Source organism: Ranitomeya imitator, chromosome 9 (genome assembly GCF_032444005.1).
Source record: "Ranitomeya imitator isolate aRanImi1 chromosome 9, aRanImi1.pri, whole genome shotgun sequence".
NCBI classification, from domain to species: domain Eukaryota; kingdom Metazoa; phylum Chordata; class Amphibia; order Anura; family Dendrobatidae; genus Ranitomeya; species Ranitomeya imitator.
This window is the reverse complement of record NC_091290.1, coordinates 53,512,076-53,529,516: the sequence shown is the minus strand read 5'-3', so window position 1 is coordinate 53,529,516 and position 17,441 is coordinate 53,512,076. Positions and strand designations below refer to the sequence as shown.

The window sequence follows — 17,441 nt, the reverse complement described above, 5'->3', positions numbered from 1 at the left end:
CCCTTTGGAACCTTGGGACCTTAACCTGGTCCTTGGTGCTCTTCAGGCTGCTCCCTTTGAACCTCTTCAAGACGTTCCTTTTCCCCTTCTCTCTTGGAAGGTGGCCTTCCACATCGCCATCACATCTTTTAGGAGGGTTTCTGAGTTGGCATCTCTTTGTTGCCATTCCCCCTTCCTTATTCTTCATCAGGATAAGGTCGTTCTTAGATCGGTTCCCGAATTTCTTCCCAAGGTGGTCTTGGCTTTCCACATCAATGAGGACATAGTCCTTCCATCATTTTGCCCTTCTCCGGCTCATCCTTTGGAGAAGTCCCTTCACAAGCTTGACGTGGTCAGGGCCATTCGGGTCTATCTTTCTAGAACCGCTCCCTTCCGTCAATCCGATTCTCTCCTTGTGGTTTCCGAAGGTCATCGGAAGGGTCTTCAAGCATCTAAATCCACTATCTCTTGTTGGATTCGTTCTGCAATATCAGAATCGTACTGTGTTCATGAGGCACGTTCTCCTCCGGGGGTGCGAGCCCACTCCACCAGAGCTGTTGGAGCTTCTTGGGCTGTTCGCCACCAGGCTTCCGCCTTGCAAGTTTGCAAGGCCGCAACCTGGTCGTCTTTGCACACTTTTACAAGGTTCTATAGGGTTCATAACCAAGCCTCGTCCGATGCAGGTCTTGGTAGGAAGGTACTGCAGGCGGCGGTTGTGCACCGGCTGGCCTGAACCGTTATTTATATCCTTTCTACCCACCCTTTTCTGGGACTGCTTTTGGACGTCCCACGGTTGTTCTGTGTCCCCCAATGAAGCGATAAAGAAATAGGGATTTTTGGTACTTACTGTAAAATCTCTTTCTTGGAGCCTTCATTGGGGGACACAGCACCCTCCCTAATGTTTATTCTGGTACCGTTTTGGGGTCTAGGTGACCTAGTTGAGTTGGTACTTATACTTTATGAGTTCTGTTACTTCTACTGCTTTTTACACCAACTGAGGTGCTTGGTGCCTGTCGGTGGGTGTATACTGCCAGGGAGGAGCCACGTGTTTTTTGCTTTTTGCATAGAGTCAGCCTCCTAGCAGCAGCAGCAGCATACACCCACGGTTGTTCTGTGTCCCCCAATGAAGGCTCCAAGAAAGAGATTTTACAGTAAGTACCAAAAATTTCTCTTTTTCCCATTTAATGGGAAGGACAAGCTTGGAGGAAGCTTTTATTTTCTTTTTTTTTTTCATATGATAAATATGGATGCCACACTGTTGGTAAAGATGGGCACAGTTAAAAAAAATGGATAAAAATCGGTTCCAGCATGCTGATGAAAGATGGTCCGTTTTTTTTCTTGTATGCAAAAACTAATGAACATCTAAATGAAGCCTTGCTGACATAAGAGTGGTTCTGCAGCATAGGCTAGGCTCACTATTACTTCGTAGCTGCAGTTCAGACTCCGCATGATGGTTACCTCTGCCACCTGACAGACCCCAGTGACTTTTCATGTTCTGTTCATGTCACAGACAGGCATAGGGACATCTAGACAGGTGTAAACTCTTAGGGCCCCACCAAACAATCCTCTATGTCTGGGCTTCCTGGACCTCCCTGAAATAAATGCGTGGGGGTATTGTGATTAGTGTTAACTGCAGCCACGCCTGAATTTTCCAGTCCTGCATGACGTTAGGCGTAGTGATAACTGGAGTGTGTGTTAATTGGGGAGGGGGCTGTTTTGTGTGGGAATGTTTGGTTCATGTCCCCCCACCCTGTTTTTCCCCTTGTGCTGTTCAGACACAAATAACTGTATGGAGTATCTCAGTGGGAAGATCTCAAAATGTGGTAAGGACCCTCCAGCTGTGTGCTCATATCTCTGCTGCTGCTGCTATCGCTCTTCCCACCCCTTGCCTCCCATGCAGATAATTCCCACCCTAACCCACCCCTGCTCAGTGCCTTTCCTCCGATTTCCTCCTATCCCGCTCCTGGAATAATGCACTCTAATTGCACCACCACAGAAGAGAACTGACCCACCATGCACCCCATACACCAAACAACAATCACCTATGTATATACACCGGCATATATACACACCAATGTAACACATGCTGGTTACTCCCTCCTTACAGGGGCTGTGTCACTCTGCAGGTACGGACCTCCATTAGTTCCATAGAACTAACTGTGATCTCCAGATGCAGAATAATTTCATTTTTGCAACTTTTCAATGTTAAGAAAGAAAATATTTTACCATTTAAAAAAAAAAGAGATTGCTTAACTAAATCTGGATAATGAGAAGTTGTGTAACTGTGTAGTACACTTTGGGCCCAATTCGTTATTTTCTTTTTGTGCCATTTTTTTGTCTTGTAGTTTTCATTGACTTTTTTGTGCCAAATTCTTCAAAATGGCACTTATTTTTTTTCTTTCACCCTTTTTGTGACTTTTTAATGCCAAAATATTTGACTGAATGATGCAAAATTCAAAATTTGCAGCATCATTACTTTGGGAGTTGGGTGTTGGTGGGGAGTACGTATGCTACAATTTTTGTGGCTTTTTAAAAAGTTGTATTTGATGAATCAACCAAAAGAGCTCTAGAAAACAAAAACCCACAATGACATGAACAATGACAAGTGAACACATAAAATAGGCTCTAAAAAAAGCATAAATTAATAACTAAATTAGGAGCAAAACTCCAAAAACTACACAAAAAACAGGTGCAAATGCAATAATGAACAGGGCCCTTTGTGTTTCAACTCCTCCTACTTTTCAAGTCTCTGCTTGTGAACAAGAATGTTCTCATTCGCTGTCAGAGACTAAACATTGGCCCTTATCATGTCTAACTACTGAGCGACAATTGAAATGAGCTTTCCATGGTCGGATGGTGAGCTTGTGGTTTATACACATGAGCTGTCCGAGGAAGCAGAGCTCCAGGGAGAGGGAGAATGCAGCGGCCAAAACCAAGAATGAGACCAAGGGCATGTCCCAGACTACTGCCGAGTCCCTGTAGTGCCGTAACAGAGGAGAGCAAAAAAGCTGCCATGCGGAAAGACCTGAGGACAACGAAGCGCTGGTTCACATCTCTGGCAGATACTTACTTAAATAGTGACCGTCAATTTAATTCTTATTTCCTAAATTAGTAGTGTGCATTAAAATAAGCAACTTTGTATTATAGCTCATCAGAGAAATGAGCTTCTTTCTCTGCCAGTACTGATCATTCCTTTTTTATTCATTCCGAATTCACAGGTAAAATGTATATTTAGTGAAAACAGATTTTTACATTACTGAGATACGAAATTACAGTTGCTACAACTTCTTATTATACAAGGATTTGTGCTATTTTAGCAAACCTTTGCTTATTATGTCTGCTTTTTGCTACCCTAGCAATGAGACAGAGCCAAGGGTTAATGATTGGCAGTAAGCCGTGGCCGCCATTTTACAGGAAGGCATTCATATTGAGTCACTAGATTAAAATGAATATATATAGAAGAACTGTAATAAATGTGGATTCAAAGTGACACCTGCTCAATGACACGGCCCGGCCAGTCGCTCCCTATCTCCAGATATGCCCTGAGGCCTGACCTTCTCTCCTGCATGTTTGGATTGTCCCAGATCTTGGCACGTTAGCTAGTTAGAGGTGCACATCTTGGAAACCAATGCTCTCCTTCCAGATAAGATGGGGCTGAAACTTTTCCAGGCGCTGCTTATGGCGAGGACCCCTCAAAAATTGAATTTGTGATTACACTTGCGGCTCTCCCACTATGCCTGCCTCTTTCTTTCTTTTTTCCCTGTCTAACTAATTTCTCTGTCATCCTTCCTCATCTTGACTCCCATCTTCATCACTTTTGGTCCCCTCTGGGTTTTTTTTTGTGTCTATGTTATTTCACCATTTCCCTTCTTGCCCTCCGTTATCACTTCCCGCCATCCATCCTTCATGACAGCATCTCCATCCTCCCATAATCTGTTATCTCCCTGCATATGGCTCCTGGCAGTCGTTTCATTCCTTGGAAATCAACACTACGAGCAGTGAACTGGATCATATATCACATATATGTCACTGTAAGGTCTACAAGGACTAGCGTGGCTCCTGTGAACACTTATTATGTCGTGGCCCAACCTTAGAAGAAATAATAAAACCTTTGCTTGACACCAGGGCTTCTAATGTCTGTTGCACATTTCTATTGCAGAAGGAGAAGCGATTTTGAAAAACTCAAAAAATCCATAGAAATATTTACCGCTATAACAAAACCCATTACTTTACCACTAAGCCCATGGCAGTGCCAGTTTGACACATCACAAGGTATACATAGATTATGTCCATCCAGTCTTCATACATAGATGCAATCTTCACATATACCACCGAGGCAATGTGGATAAAAAATAAACACCCTATTTGGCATCTTTCACGTAGAAATGTTTTTGTTTGTATAAAAATACTACAAATTTTATGTGTTTTTCCGCTTTTTTTATAATTATTTTTATTAAAATAAATGCTTTACCTAGAACATGGCAAGTGTGAAAACTCCAAGGAACAAAACAATGCACCAAAACAGTGAAAAATAGCCACAAAAAATGCAGTTTATAGTATGTCTCATATTTCCCTAATTACTTAAAGCAAAATGCTTCAAAAACAAAAAAGAAAAAGAAACTAATGGGTTAAAACAATTTGCACGCCAAGTCTTTTTGCTGAGTTTTTGGAGAGGAAGCGGAGCAGAATTTCCAAGTTATGGGAGAGGTTTGCATTTTTGAGGAAGATTTGAAGAGTCTTTTCTCTCAGTTTCTGCTCAATTTCTTCTCCAAAAACAAGTAGAAAAACTCTGTGGGTACATAGCCAATGAGTGAAACTCTCTAAAATCCTGCTGAAAAACACAAAACTTTTCTAAAATATCTTTTGTTCTGTTTCCACTCCAAAAGCTCAGCAAAAAAAAAATAAATACATTTGAACACTTTCTAAGTGTGTGTATTTTTGGTCTGAGTGCGATCTAACAAAACATCGGATCGCACTTGGACTGATGTTATTCTATAGGGCAGTTTTTTTCCTGAAGAGTCCTCTCTGGCGTTTTTTGCCATTGTTTTTTTGCGCATTAATAAACATTCTTTAAACATTTTTTGGCAATGCTTTGTAATTTATATCACAATCTGTGTTAAAATTAAAAATCTAGAAATCGTGCAATTTTCACATTGGCCGCTGGGGCTTTTCTAGAATCTAACTTTCCTGTTGGTTCAGGAAACAACACGTGTACATAGCCACAATAGTCAGATCCTAACCTTATCTTTTTTATTGAAGCATCTAATGAGCATGTGCAAAGGTCATTGTGAAGGAAGGGGGAACAGAGTCAACTGTGACATCACCTATTGTGATTGGTAGATCCTGTGCTATCAGTTGTGTATAGAGACGTTACCTGTCATTGTAATCCTGCCTCTGATGATAAGAAGCCTGCTGAAAACGTTTCCTGAAAAGAAGAAAAGTATTAGTCTAAAAAAAAGCCCCAGTGGCCTGTGTGAAAATTGCAAGATTATTATTTTTTATTTTTAATAAAGGTTGTGAGAAAAAGAAAAAACAAATACATGGAAACAAAAAAAAATGATTAATTTTCTATGATAGATTTCCCTTTAAAATGAGTCTGTCAGCACAAAATAACTGTTCAATTAGGTGGGAAGGTACACTGGACCGCAGGGCCACACCAAGGGTGCATCAAGCACTTGTGGTTGGTATGAACAGTCATTTGATGCTGACAGACACCCTTTCATCCCCTACTATGGAGTATATTACCTAGCCATCATGACCAGCACTCTGGGCACATGTATGTCTCAGGTATGCGATTATTTTCTTCCTTTAGATATCGGTACAGTCTCACAGACCAAGATCTCTGCTTTGATCAACCATTTGTTTAAGGGGTTGTTCGATACCTATAAGACTATGTTCACACTGGGCATTTTTGCCGCAGCTTCTTCACTCAGGTTTTGCTGCAGAAAAAAAAACACAGCAAAAACGCCCAGTGTGACCTTAGCCTCATGCCCTTTAATAAATATCTATCTTTAAGCCCTAACCACTTTTGTAACTTGCTATATTCTAAAACTCCCTTCTATTCTCCCTATATAGCTAATCCTTATATGTGCTGCTTTTTCTTTACTTCCTGTGACGTTTTGTCAGAGGGTAGTGTCAAGCACAGGATAGCCCTGCAGTCACTTCCCCACAGCTTCTAGTACCCCACTGAAACAGGATGTCATCAGGAGCAGCGTTGCAATCCCTTACCACAGTTTCTGACACTGTCCCCTGATGACGTCCTGTTTCAGGGTGGGCTTCTACAGAAGTGACCACGGCTTTAGGGTCCACTCATACACATCTTCAGTGCCTACCTTCTGCATCTTTGGTCACCCTGTTTCAGGGTGGGCTTCTACAGAAGTGACCACAGTTTTAGTGTCCGTTGATACACTTCTTTAGAGCCCACCATCTGCATCTTCAGTCGCCCTGTTTTGGGGTGGGCTTCTACAGAAGTGACCACAGTTTTAGTGTCCGTTGATACACTTCTTTAGAGCCCACCATCTGCATCTTCAGTCGCCCTGTTTTGGGGTGGGCTTCTACAGAAGTGACCACAGCTTTAGTCTCCGTTGATACACTTCTTTAGTGCCCACCATCTGCATCTTCGGTCAGGGTGGGCTTCTACAGAAGTGACCACAGCTTTAGTCTCCGTTGATTCACTTCTTTAGTGCTCACCATCTGCATCTTCGGTCACCCAGTTTCAGGGTGGGCTGATACAGAAGAGACCACAGTTGTATTGTCTGCTGATTCACTTCTTTAGTGCCCACCGTCTGCATTTTGCTTCACCCAGTTTCAGGGTGGGCTGATACAGAAGTTCCACAGTTCTAGTGTCTGCTGATACACATCTTCAGTGCCTACCGTTGGAATCTTCAGTCGCTACCTCCATAGTCAGAAAAAGGCGCTGGAGTCAGAAGTAGGGACTATGGCAGCAGCGACCAAAGATGCAGGTGGTGGGGACAAAAGTGTGGCCGCGACCACAGAAGAAGTGTGGTGGCCACTGAAGTTGCGGTCACTATTCCATCACCCCTCTGAAACAAGGTGACATCAGAGGATGGTGATGACAGAAGCTTTGGTAAGTGACCGCAGTGGCGCCCTTTGACATTCTGTTTCGGAGTGGTGGTATAAGTTGTGGAGAAGTGTCTGCCATCCTCCTGTGACGTCTCGTTTGAGACTCCCATTAAAATAGGCATCAGACATCCCCTTTAAAGTCATTAATTTCTTATGTTTTTTTTTAGTCTGGTTGTGCTTAGTGTTCACCTTTAGACCTGACAGGATTTAACTGGATTTCATTAGTTCGGTTAGGATAAAACATAAACTTCTGCATTCAGATACACACTAGGTCTATTAATGGTGATGAATACAATTCCTCAGCACAAAATTAGGTATCCATGTATCCACTATCACTGATAATATACACCTATGGAATAAAGCAGGTTGCCCCATGTACATCGCAGCCCCCTACGTCAATACATTTTACAAGATAGAAGCTGATTGGTTGAAAACAAGGTCCTTTTTTCGGAGGCCTGACACTTCTTATCAGAGGGTGGCTTCCTTTAGCGCCTATTCACATCCAAACCAATAAGACATGAGACCCCATTTCTCAAAACTGACTGACGATTAATCTGTGTTTGAAGCCCATAGCAACCAATCGGAGCTCAACTTTCATTTCTTAAACTGCACTGGTAAAATGAAAGCTGATCTCTGATTGGTTGCTATGGGCTACAAAGGCAGTTTTGGTAAATGAGGCCTAGGCCGCAGTAAACTGCTGTTGATACATTACATCCCACAATCCTTTGCAAACACAGACCAGACTGTTCCCGCGGCCACTGCCCACGCTGTGATCAGCCCCCCGCTCTGCTTTCCTCACCCCATTTGCCGCTTCTTTCCCTGCACCAACATGCTCCTTCTGCCTCCTAAATAACGCCGCCATTTCTGTCTCATCCGCTTCACGCGTCATTCAGCTCAGTGGCTCTGTAGGCTGCGGCACAGCGCGCCGTCCATTGACTACAGAGCTGAACGATGGCTTGTATAATGTTACGTGCTCAGCACTCTCGCAATGATTTGTGTCATGTTGTCTCATATCTGTCTATGGCTGTCTCTGCATATCAGTGTTCCTTCTGCCACATCTCTCCGTCCCGTCCACCCTCTTCTCACCCATCCGACCCCTTCTCTTTCCTATTTTCTGCCTTCCTTTCTTTAAATTATTTCCCCAGGATGATATTTTTTTTTACATTTTCTTGCCAGAATTTATAACAGTTGTCCTAAGTAGAGCGCTCACATTTTGTTGATCCTGTGGTAAAAGAGTAGGAAATTGCTAAAATAACAATTCCCCATCAAAGAAAGTTCCTAGGAAGCCCTCCCATAGTTATACCTGTATACGTCAGCCCGTAATCAGACGATGGGCTGCTTTACAGCAGTCTGTAGTCTGCCCATGTGAGGGATAAAGGCCGCCATAAACACTAGCATCAGTGGCATAACATGAAGGTTGTAGACCCCAATGCTAAAACGGGACCCCCAAATATCATTAATAGTAATAGTCTTTTCCTATGGGGAAATACATTTTTTTTGGGGGGAGAATGCCACTTTTGTCCACAGGCCATTTGTGGTACTGCAACTTTTCAGCATTTATAGGGTATGTGCACACGTCTTCTGGAGGACTGCGGATTTTTCCGCAGCGGATTTGGAAAAAACGCAGTGCAAAACCGCTGCGGTTTTTCCTGTATATTTATCGCGGTTTCTACTGCGGATTCTGCTGCGGCTTTACACCTGCAGTTTTCTATTGGAGCAGGTGTAAAACCGCAGCGGAATCCGCACAAAGAATTGACATGCTGCGGAAAATAAACCGTTGCGTTTCCGCGCGTTTTTTTCCGCAGCATGTGCACTGCGGATTTAGTTTCCCTAGGTTAACATGGTACTGTAAACTCATGGGAAACCGCTGCGGATCCGCAGAATCTGCAGCGTGTGCACATACCCTTATAAATGAAGCTGTGCTGCACTACCAGACAAGCGCAAAGACTATGGCAGCACATTATCACATTGAACAAACCAACGAGTGATAAATTGAAATTTGCTACATCTATATAGATAAGCAAATGTAGGTTAGTGTTCGGGTCGGGAGCCATATTATAAATCAGATTTTAGACCACTACATGTTTTTTTAATTACTGTTTTAAAGGCAATGTGTTATCATAAAATGCCCTACTGTTTTAATCACAATTTTGTGTTAAATTTACTTTATTATTTATTTAATAATAAATAATAGTTTAATGATTTATTTATTCATGTATTGATTTTTTATTTTGGCAATGTTTTTTTGTTTCCTATATCTATATTAAAAATAAAAATGAGAAATCTTGCAGTTTTCACACCAGTCACTCGGGCTATTTTAGAGTGTAACCTCCTGTTTCAGGAAATCGACATGTACTTTAGGCTACGTTTACATTTGCGTTGTGCGATGTTGCGTCGGAGCCGCAACGCACAACACAAACAAAAACGCAACAAAACGCACGCTAAAACGCAGCGTTTTGCGACGCATGCGTTCTTTTTTGCCGAATTTTGGACGCAAAAAAAAATGCAACTTGCTGCGTCCTCTGCGCCCTACGCGTGCGGCAAAAAAACCGCATGCGTCGCAAAACGCAGCACAACGCATGTCCATGCGCCCCCCATGTTAAATATAGAGGCGCATGACGCATGCGTCCCCGCGGTTGCGCCCGAAGCAACGCAAATGTGAACGTAGTCTTAGCTGCAACAGACGTCATGCCGATCGGTCCGCGCAAAGACCACTAATGCACAGACTGGCCTCGGCTCTCCCAACCCAAGCATGTCAGCTGCATATATTTCTATGAAGCAAACCGGACCAATATGCAAGGATGTCTGAGTGCGCCCTAACTCTGACCCTATCTTTTATATTGAAGCATCTAATGAGCATGTGCAGAGGTCATCGTGAAGGGAGGGGGAGCAGGGTCAGCTGTGGCATCGCCTATTATGATCCTGTGTTATCAGCTGTATATAGAGGAGTTACCTGTCATTGTAATCATGCTCCTTGATGATAAGAAGCCTGCTGAAAAGTCTTCCTAAAAGGACAGGAAGTATAAATCTGGAAAACTCCCAGTGATCGGTGTGAAAGTTGTAAGATTACTAATTTTCTTTTTAGATACAGATCATGAGATGAAAAAAAAACATGTAAAAAAAATATATGCAACACAAAAATTTGATTTAAACAATAGATCATTTTCTGACAACGCAGCAGCTAAAAGGATGGTAGAGTCTGGAAGTTTTTCACACAGGTGACCAACTTTGTTCAATGCATTAATGAGCTGAATCTGTCACTAGAAAGGAGCTCTCAAAAATAATATATGGCTGAATTCAAACATCCATGAAACACGGTATGGTCTGTGATGTGTGGACTAGCCGTGGGTCTCCTGTCTCAAACTCAGGCTTGTTCTGCCTGACACCGGTCCAGAGAAGTCACTGACCGCTCCTGCCAGCGATTCTGCTGTTTTACGTCATCAGAGCAGCTCTTCCTCTTCTAAGCTGCTCTGTCGACGGGGTGAGACTGCTGACGTCATGCACATTTACAGCCTGCTTCCAGCAGTTAGTCCGTGGGGAGCCGGCTGTCAATTAGCATGACATTGGCAGTCACGCCCCTTTAACAGAGCAGAGCAGAAGAGAAGTGGCTGCTGTATTGGCGTCACGTCAGTGGAAGCTGCAGAATCAATGCAGGAGCGGTCAGTGATTGCTTTGTGTCGGCAGAGATCAGCGAAGGAAACAAAAAGCATGTAGGTAGTGGTACCAACTAGCTTCCTGTTAGGTCTTAGACAAATAGTAAAAATAACATAATAATAGTCCCAGATAACCCCTTTAACAGCGGAGTAATTATTATTTGTTATACCCCAGTCCCAATAAATCCTGGACAACCCATGGAAAGAGCGTTTCTGTTCCATAAAATGAATGTTATTCTTCATGAAATGAAAATGTATCACTATACTTTCTGTCCCAATTCCTAAAAGTTTTGCAGCTCTCTGCTTTCTATGATACAATGGGATCGATGATTGCGAAGTGTCCTTGTCCAGTGACACATAGGCGTACGGCGTCTACAGGACAGGTATTAGAGCCCCGGGCCCGTATGGGCATACAGCCAGCAGAAATCTGCAAAACAGTGAAAAATGAAGGCAGAAATTATACTGGAAAATGACACAACATTTATTTTCTAGAACAGGAATATGCTTTTATGTATATGGATGGAGAGGGAGCACGTGTTCGATATTTGGGGCCATTTTCCCCTCTGTTCACATAACATAGTGTTCAGAAGCAGATGGAAAAATGCAAGTGATACCTGCAGCTTGATCCCAATAGAATCCCTACTAGGCCCCCGCCATCTTGTCTCTTTTTGCATACTGCTACCCTCTCCCGGTGCACCCCCTGCTCCCCTATAGATACACCTCCAGGGACCTATATGGTGGAAGAAATGATGGCTTTCCATTTTTGGGAGTAAAGGGACGATGGCGGGTGAAATGTTCCAGTGATCGGATCTTTACTCTGATTTTTGTTTTTCCTGCTACGGTCATCCTTTTATGGGTTTCCTTTCATCCCCATCCCTTCCTGACTTCATTATTTCTATCTACCTGCCATTTTGCCCCTTGCAGTCTCTCTTTAACCCCTTCTTTCCAGTGTACCCGTTGTCTACATGCGGCAGTGGCAGCCATTGTGAGAGTCCATTCCAGACTTATTCGCATATCAGCTAGTCTTCCAACTAGTAACCAGTTTTCGTGAGTGAACATCATCAAATTAAAGACGAAATTGGCTGCCCCTCCTATGTACGGCCAACGGGCTCATGTCAAGTGTTTCTCCTCAATTCTTTCCCATCGTCTCTGTCTCTCTCTACCTTTCTCTCTCTCCGCCTGTCTCTTACCCTTCCCCCCTCTCTCCGTTTTTCTCTCTGTCTCTAGGCCGCCCAATCAGTAACTTCTTTGACGTACTTAAACAACTTTTTTCAGACGAGAAGAACGGTCACGCTTCTCCTGCCCCTGGGCCCCTCAGCAAGCAGCGTCCATCCGATAATAAGGAGCAGGGGCCCCTGGGAGCCAGCGGGAAGGAGAGATCAAGGAAAACCAGCCCTGTCATCACTCAGGAGACCCCTATCCCTGCTTCCCCCAGCAAACAGGGCACATAACAGAGGAGTTTCCTACTGTGCCCCCAAGATGTCACTAAAGCCCAATGGTACTACAGGGAGAATGTGTCCCCTGCCATGTACTCGGTGAACACCAGGTGGCAGTGTCACACAGTGGTACTATAGGAAATGGCTCCTTTAAGACACTGCGAAGAAATGAATAAGGACCTTCTGTACAATAATCCTGGAGAATGTTGCAATTGGTATCTGTCCATATGCCTGTAGTACACACAGTGACATGGTGCAAACATTTCAACCTGTGATTACATCATTGGGCAACATCTGGATCTCCAGCTGTTGTAGAACCACAAGTCCAAGCATGTCCTGCAAGACTTGTAGTACCACAGCAGCTGCCAGTGCTTTCTGCTGATGTGCCCCATCAGATGTCATTGCCTTTTCAGTAGCTAAACTGCAATATCCAGTGGGCACAGGGTGAATGCTCCGCATCTCCAGACCATCATCTTCATCACTCCAACCGCACAATGCAGCTGAGATATGGGTTCTCCTCCATTATACCCCAATGTAGATAGCACTGGACTATGGAACGTGGATTTATCTTAAGTATATATATATATATATGTATCTTCTGCCTTGTAAATACATACAGAGTGTGTATATATTGTAGCACACACCTTATCCCAGTATTAGGACTAGTAATCAGTGCACCATTTTCTAGTCTGGACACTGAATGTCTGTGTATATACGCCTATAAATATGTATATAGAGAGCTCAGAGCACAATCATTGCTGGCTGCAGCCTGCTCGGTTCAACGATCCCAAACTAACGACTTTTCTTCCCTGTCTTGTCTGTCTGTTCTCCATTTCATCTCTCTACGATGCCATTTTCTCTTCTGTTCTTCATGCCTGGCCCATGGTCATTAATCGCCACCGATTGGCATTTTCTGCTTCTCTCCATACTTTCTCTTTCCTTCTCGCATGTGTGTTGTCCCTCACTTTACACCCCCAGGAATTATCCCAAAAAGCTAACCAGCCGCCCTTCATCTCCTCCTATTCTTGTCCGCCTGGCCAGAAGATGACCCTGACTCAACCCTACACCTACCATCCACCTTGGAAGCCTGCAGAGATGGGCAATGGAGCAAGCAGGAGTTGGGTTACCATCAAGGCTATGTGCGCATAGAGTTTTTTTTTTTTTTGAGGATTTTTTGGGGAGCTGGACCACTGAAAAAAAAAGAAAAAGCTTGAAAAAAAATCTTGCTGTTCACTTTGCTGGTCATTTTTTTTTTCCACTTCAGGTTTCGAAAAGAAAGTGAATTTCAATTATTTGTAGCAGCTGCTAATGGAACTAGAAATTGTCCAATCAGAAGACTGCAAAACCTTCAGGAAAAAAAAAAAAGAGAAAACTCTTGATGAAGCAAAAAAAACTCCTCCAAAACTCCTGGAGCGGTTTCCATTAGAAAAACTCTATATGCACATACCCTAATACCAGGAAAGGTCGGAGTTCATGATTATGTCGCAGGAAGCTAACTATTATTACCTTAATGATAACTCAACTCCTGAACCCCCGCCTAGCTGCACCACTCAAGAACCCGAGGACCATAATGTAACGCCTGTGGTTGCCTGCAGCTCTTCAGGCTGAAAGGGGTTAATAGACTATATTAAGGGTTTTAAAGTGCTGAATGTATTTAAGGGGTTAATTATGTTTACACGTAGACACACATGCGCGTGCGCGCGCACACAACACACTGCTACATCCAGAGAGGGTCACAAGAGGAGCTGCACTCCGTGTGGACCCCCCATATAGGGCAGTGCCCTAGTATTCAGCTCTTCATCATCTTGTGGGGGATGTACACAGGGGGGATTGGCATGTCCTGTTGCATAATGTGAAATATTGGGGCTATTTTTATAAGGTTTGTAAGTTTAGGGGTCGGGTGTTAATCCTTTGTGTTTAAATTATTAACTGCTAACTGCAAGACGGGCCTGTGGATCGCGGCTGCGGATGATAGGTGGAGTGGTGCAGAGCCCCGCAGCACACAAGCATTGCAAGCAGCGTTTACATATGTTCTTCTATATATATGCATCTGCACACAGCGCTCTGCAGGGGGACTACCGAAACGTGGTATCAGAAATACCCGTTCACCCTAAAGCTGGTTTCATAGGGGGGTAAAGAAACATGGTTCCCATTCTGGCTGCACTGGTTATACACAAACGTTTTAACACATGAGCTACTGTGCTATCTATAGAGCCTGGGGAGGTAAAAAAATCAGGAGGACCATAATAGGACCCCCAGTACATCGGAGCCACCATTTATATAAAGTGTGACGAATGCAGGAGGAAAGTGGGACATAAAGACCAACTCCAGAAGTACCATAAACTTTTCATGGAGAGTCAGCCTGCTCCATTCAAACTGGGGTTTCTTGACCCCCTTTTGGAGATCCGTAGGGGTCCCGGTACTCCGACACCAAGTTATCATCTATGCTGTAAATTTGATACCTTTAATAGAGGATAAACCTGCTATGAATGTGGATTATACAGACAACCCATTCATTTCAATAGGCACCATGCTTTAGTTTCCCTGTCTTGGTGCTATCAGGTTCCCCCACAGATTACAGTTATCATGTAAAGACCATTTTGTTTATGGTCCAGAACTCAAAGAAAAGGTTTTGTCCCAAGCAATTTAATTTAACTTTTATGGGTTTTTCCGCATGATGAGACCACTTTTTGGTAAATCAGGACGAGATGTATACAGAGGGTTTGGAACTTATTCACCAGCCATACATATATTTGGCAACAATTCTGGAGAAGTTGAACTCCCGACCCCCCCGAGAATGCCCCTTGTTTTGCACAGAACGTCCCATTTGGGGCAGTATGTGGTATTGAGTAGCAAGACGGTTGGCATCTATAAACCCAGGAGTAGAGTGACTGTTGGCATCTATAAACCCAGGAGCAGCGGGACGGTTGGCATCTATAAACCCGGGAGTAGTGACGGTGGGCATCTACAAACCCAGGAACAGCGTGACGGTTGGCATCTGTAAACCTAGGTGTAGCAGGACGGTTGGCATCTATAAACCCGGGAGCAGCATGACAGTTGGCATCTACAAACCCAGGAGCAGCGTGACAGTTGGCATCTATAAACCCAGGATTAGCATGACTGTTGTCATCTATAAATCCAGGCGTAGCAAGACGGTTGACATCTATAAACCCAGGAGTATCAGGACGGTTGGCATCTATAAACCCAGGTGTATCGGGACAGGTGGCATCTATAAACCCAGGAGTAGCGTGACGGTTGGCATCTATAAACCCAGGTGTATCGGGACAGGTGGCATCTGTAAACCCAGGTGTATCGGGACAGGTGGCATCTATAAACCCAGGAGTAGCGGGATGGTTGGCATCTACAAACCCAGGAGTAGCGGGACGGTTGGCATCTATAAACCCAGTAGTGTGACGGTTGGCATCTACAAACCCAGGAGTAGTGGGACGGTTGGCATCAATAAACCCAGGAGTAGCGGGATGGTTGGCATCTATAAACCCAGGAGTAGCGGGATGGTTGGCATCTATAAACCCAGGAGTAGCGGGACGGTTGGCATCTATAAACCCAGGAGTAGCGAGACGGTTGGCATCTCTAAACGTAGGAGTACCGGGATGGTTGGCATCTATAAACCCAGGAGTAGCGGGATGGTTGGCATCTATAAACCCAGGAGTAGCGGGATGGTTGGCATCTATAAACCCAGGAGTAGCGGGACGGTTGGCATCTCTAAACGTAGGAGTACCGGGATGGTTGGCATTATAAACCCAGGAGTAGCGGGATGGTTGGCATCTATAAACCCAGGAGTAGCGGGATGGTTGGCATCTATAAACCCAGGAGTAGCGGGATGGTTGGCATCTATAAACCCAGGAGTAGTGGGACGGTTGGCATCTATGCATACAGATACAGGCACTGATGTAATGCCATGGAATCAGATTTGCAGATTGCACCTCCTAAATACACATTTGGGATCATCCATGATGGGCTCATCCTCCAGTAACCCTCAGGGCTCTGCCATATGCATGTACATACAAAATGCTGCAATGCTTACATGGTACTGTACACAGCCCCAGGCCCCGGTCTGCAGTCTGTATACTCACCGCACCACGCTCTGCACGCTCCGTACGCAGCAGCACGCTCCGCAGGCCCTTCGCGCAGTGTGTGGTGTGAAAGTCTCTGTTATTTATAAATACAATATAAATATATATATTTAAGCTATTAGCTGTACAAGGATCTCGTTTGCGATGAATGATTCCGCTGGTATGTAAATAATCTGATTTTCTGAGAATATGTCCTGTGAATGGGAGAGACAGCACAATACTTATCTATGGTACAGCAGGAGAAAACACATTCTTGCCGCCATCTTAAGGTTCAGAAATAAAACAAGGCCTCAATCTCTGGTATACACCGAGCTCCCTCCTTGTTCTCTCTTGTCCCTACGGTTTTAATACCTGCTCCATTGTATATATGTTTGAACATAAAATCATGACGATCAAAGGGTATTATGTACTATGAGGTGCTGATTTCTTGGGGCAGGAGAGATGTAAGGGCAGGGCATGTGTCCCATAGTTACTCTTTTAATGTTGCCGGAATCCTGAAAGAGTTAATGCCAATGTTCTGTTGACCTCCTGCCTTTCTACACTTGCACATTTTACAGTATTACACCCCATGACCTCCGGGAGACCAGACATGCATGGCTCCAGGGCAGGAGTGGCGGTGGTAGGCATTTGGACAGCAATATTTCCCTTGTGTGTTTTGTAAAGCCAGTGGGCGCACACTGCGGCATGTTACCCACCCGCATTGGCGTTCTAAAAAAAAAAAGAAAGAAAAAAAAAATGAACGTCTGAAAACAGCCAATAAAATTGTTCAGTATGTAGACGATGTGCTGTGGTTATTTCACCTGGAGTCACTGTGGCTGCAAACATGGATCCATCGACGGTTTGTGGATTGGAACGTTGCTGATCACCCTACAAGGTAGCAAAATGTACGTATGACGGTCATAATGCAAAATTATGTTCAATAATAGTGATGATGTGTTATCTGGGCATGCTTGGGTGTTATCGGAGTATCTCGGGCCTGCTCAGATATTATGTTCGAGTCTGTGCTGCTGCATGTGTTGCGGCTGTTAGACAATCCCCACATGTGTTGCTGCTGTCTAACAGCCACGAATCAGTCTAACAGCCACGAATCATGCAGTCGCGGGGACTCGAACATATCATTCTAGCACGCCCGCGATACTCGAATAACACGATATCCAAGCATGTTCACTCATCACTGTTATATAACTTTGTCACAG

At 44.1% G+C, this 17,441-nt stretch overlaps 1 protein-coding gene across 4 annotated transcripts in view; it reads left to right on the top strand.

Annotated features, from left to right (window-relative positions):
• BRSK2 (BR serine/threonine kinase 2) overlaps positions 1–17,021 on the top strand; it is a 171,358-nt gene extending 154,337 nt beyond the window's left edge. For 2 of the 4 annotated variants that reach the window (XM_069740145.1, XM_069740143.1), the window contains exon 19: positions 13,130–17,021. In XM_069740145.1, the coding sequence (XP_069596246.1) occupies positions 13,130–13,149 (20 nt within the window). In that variant the 3' untranslated portion in view covers positions 13,150–17,021. Of the gene's footprint in view, positions 1–1,754; positions 1,803–11,942 lie in introns of all 4 variants that reach the window. The other 2 variants (XM_069740144.1, XM_069740142.1) reach the window with 2 other exon arrangements.
• The last annotated feature ends 420 nt before the right edge of the window (positions 17,022–17,441 follow it).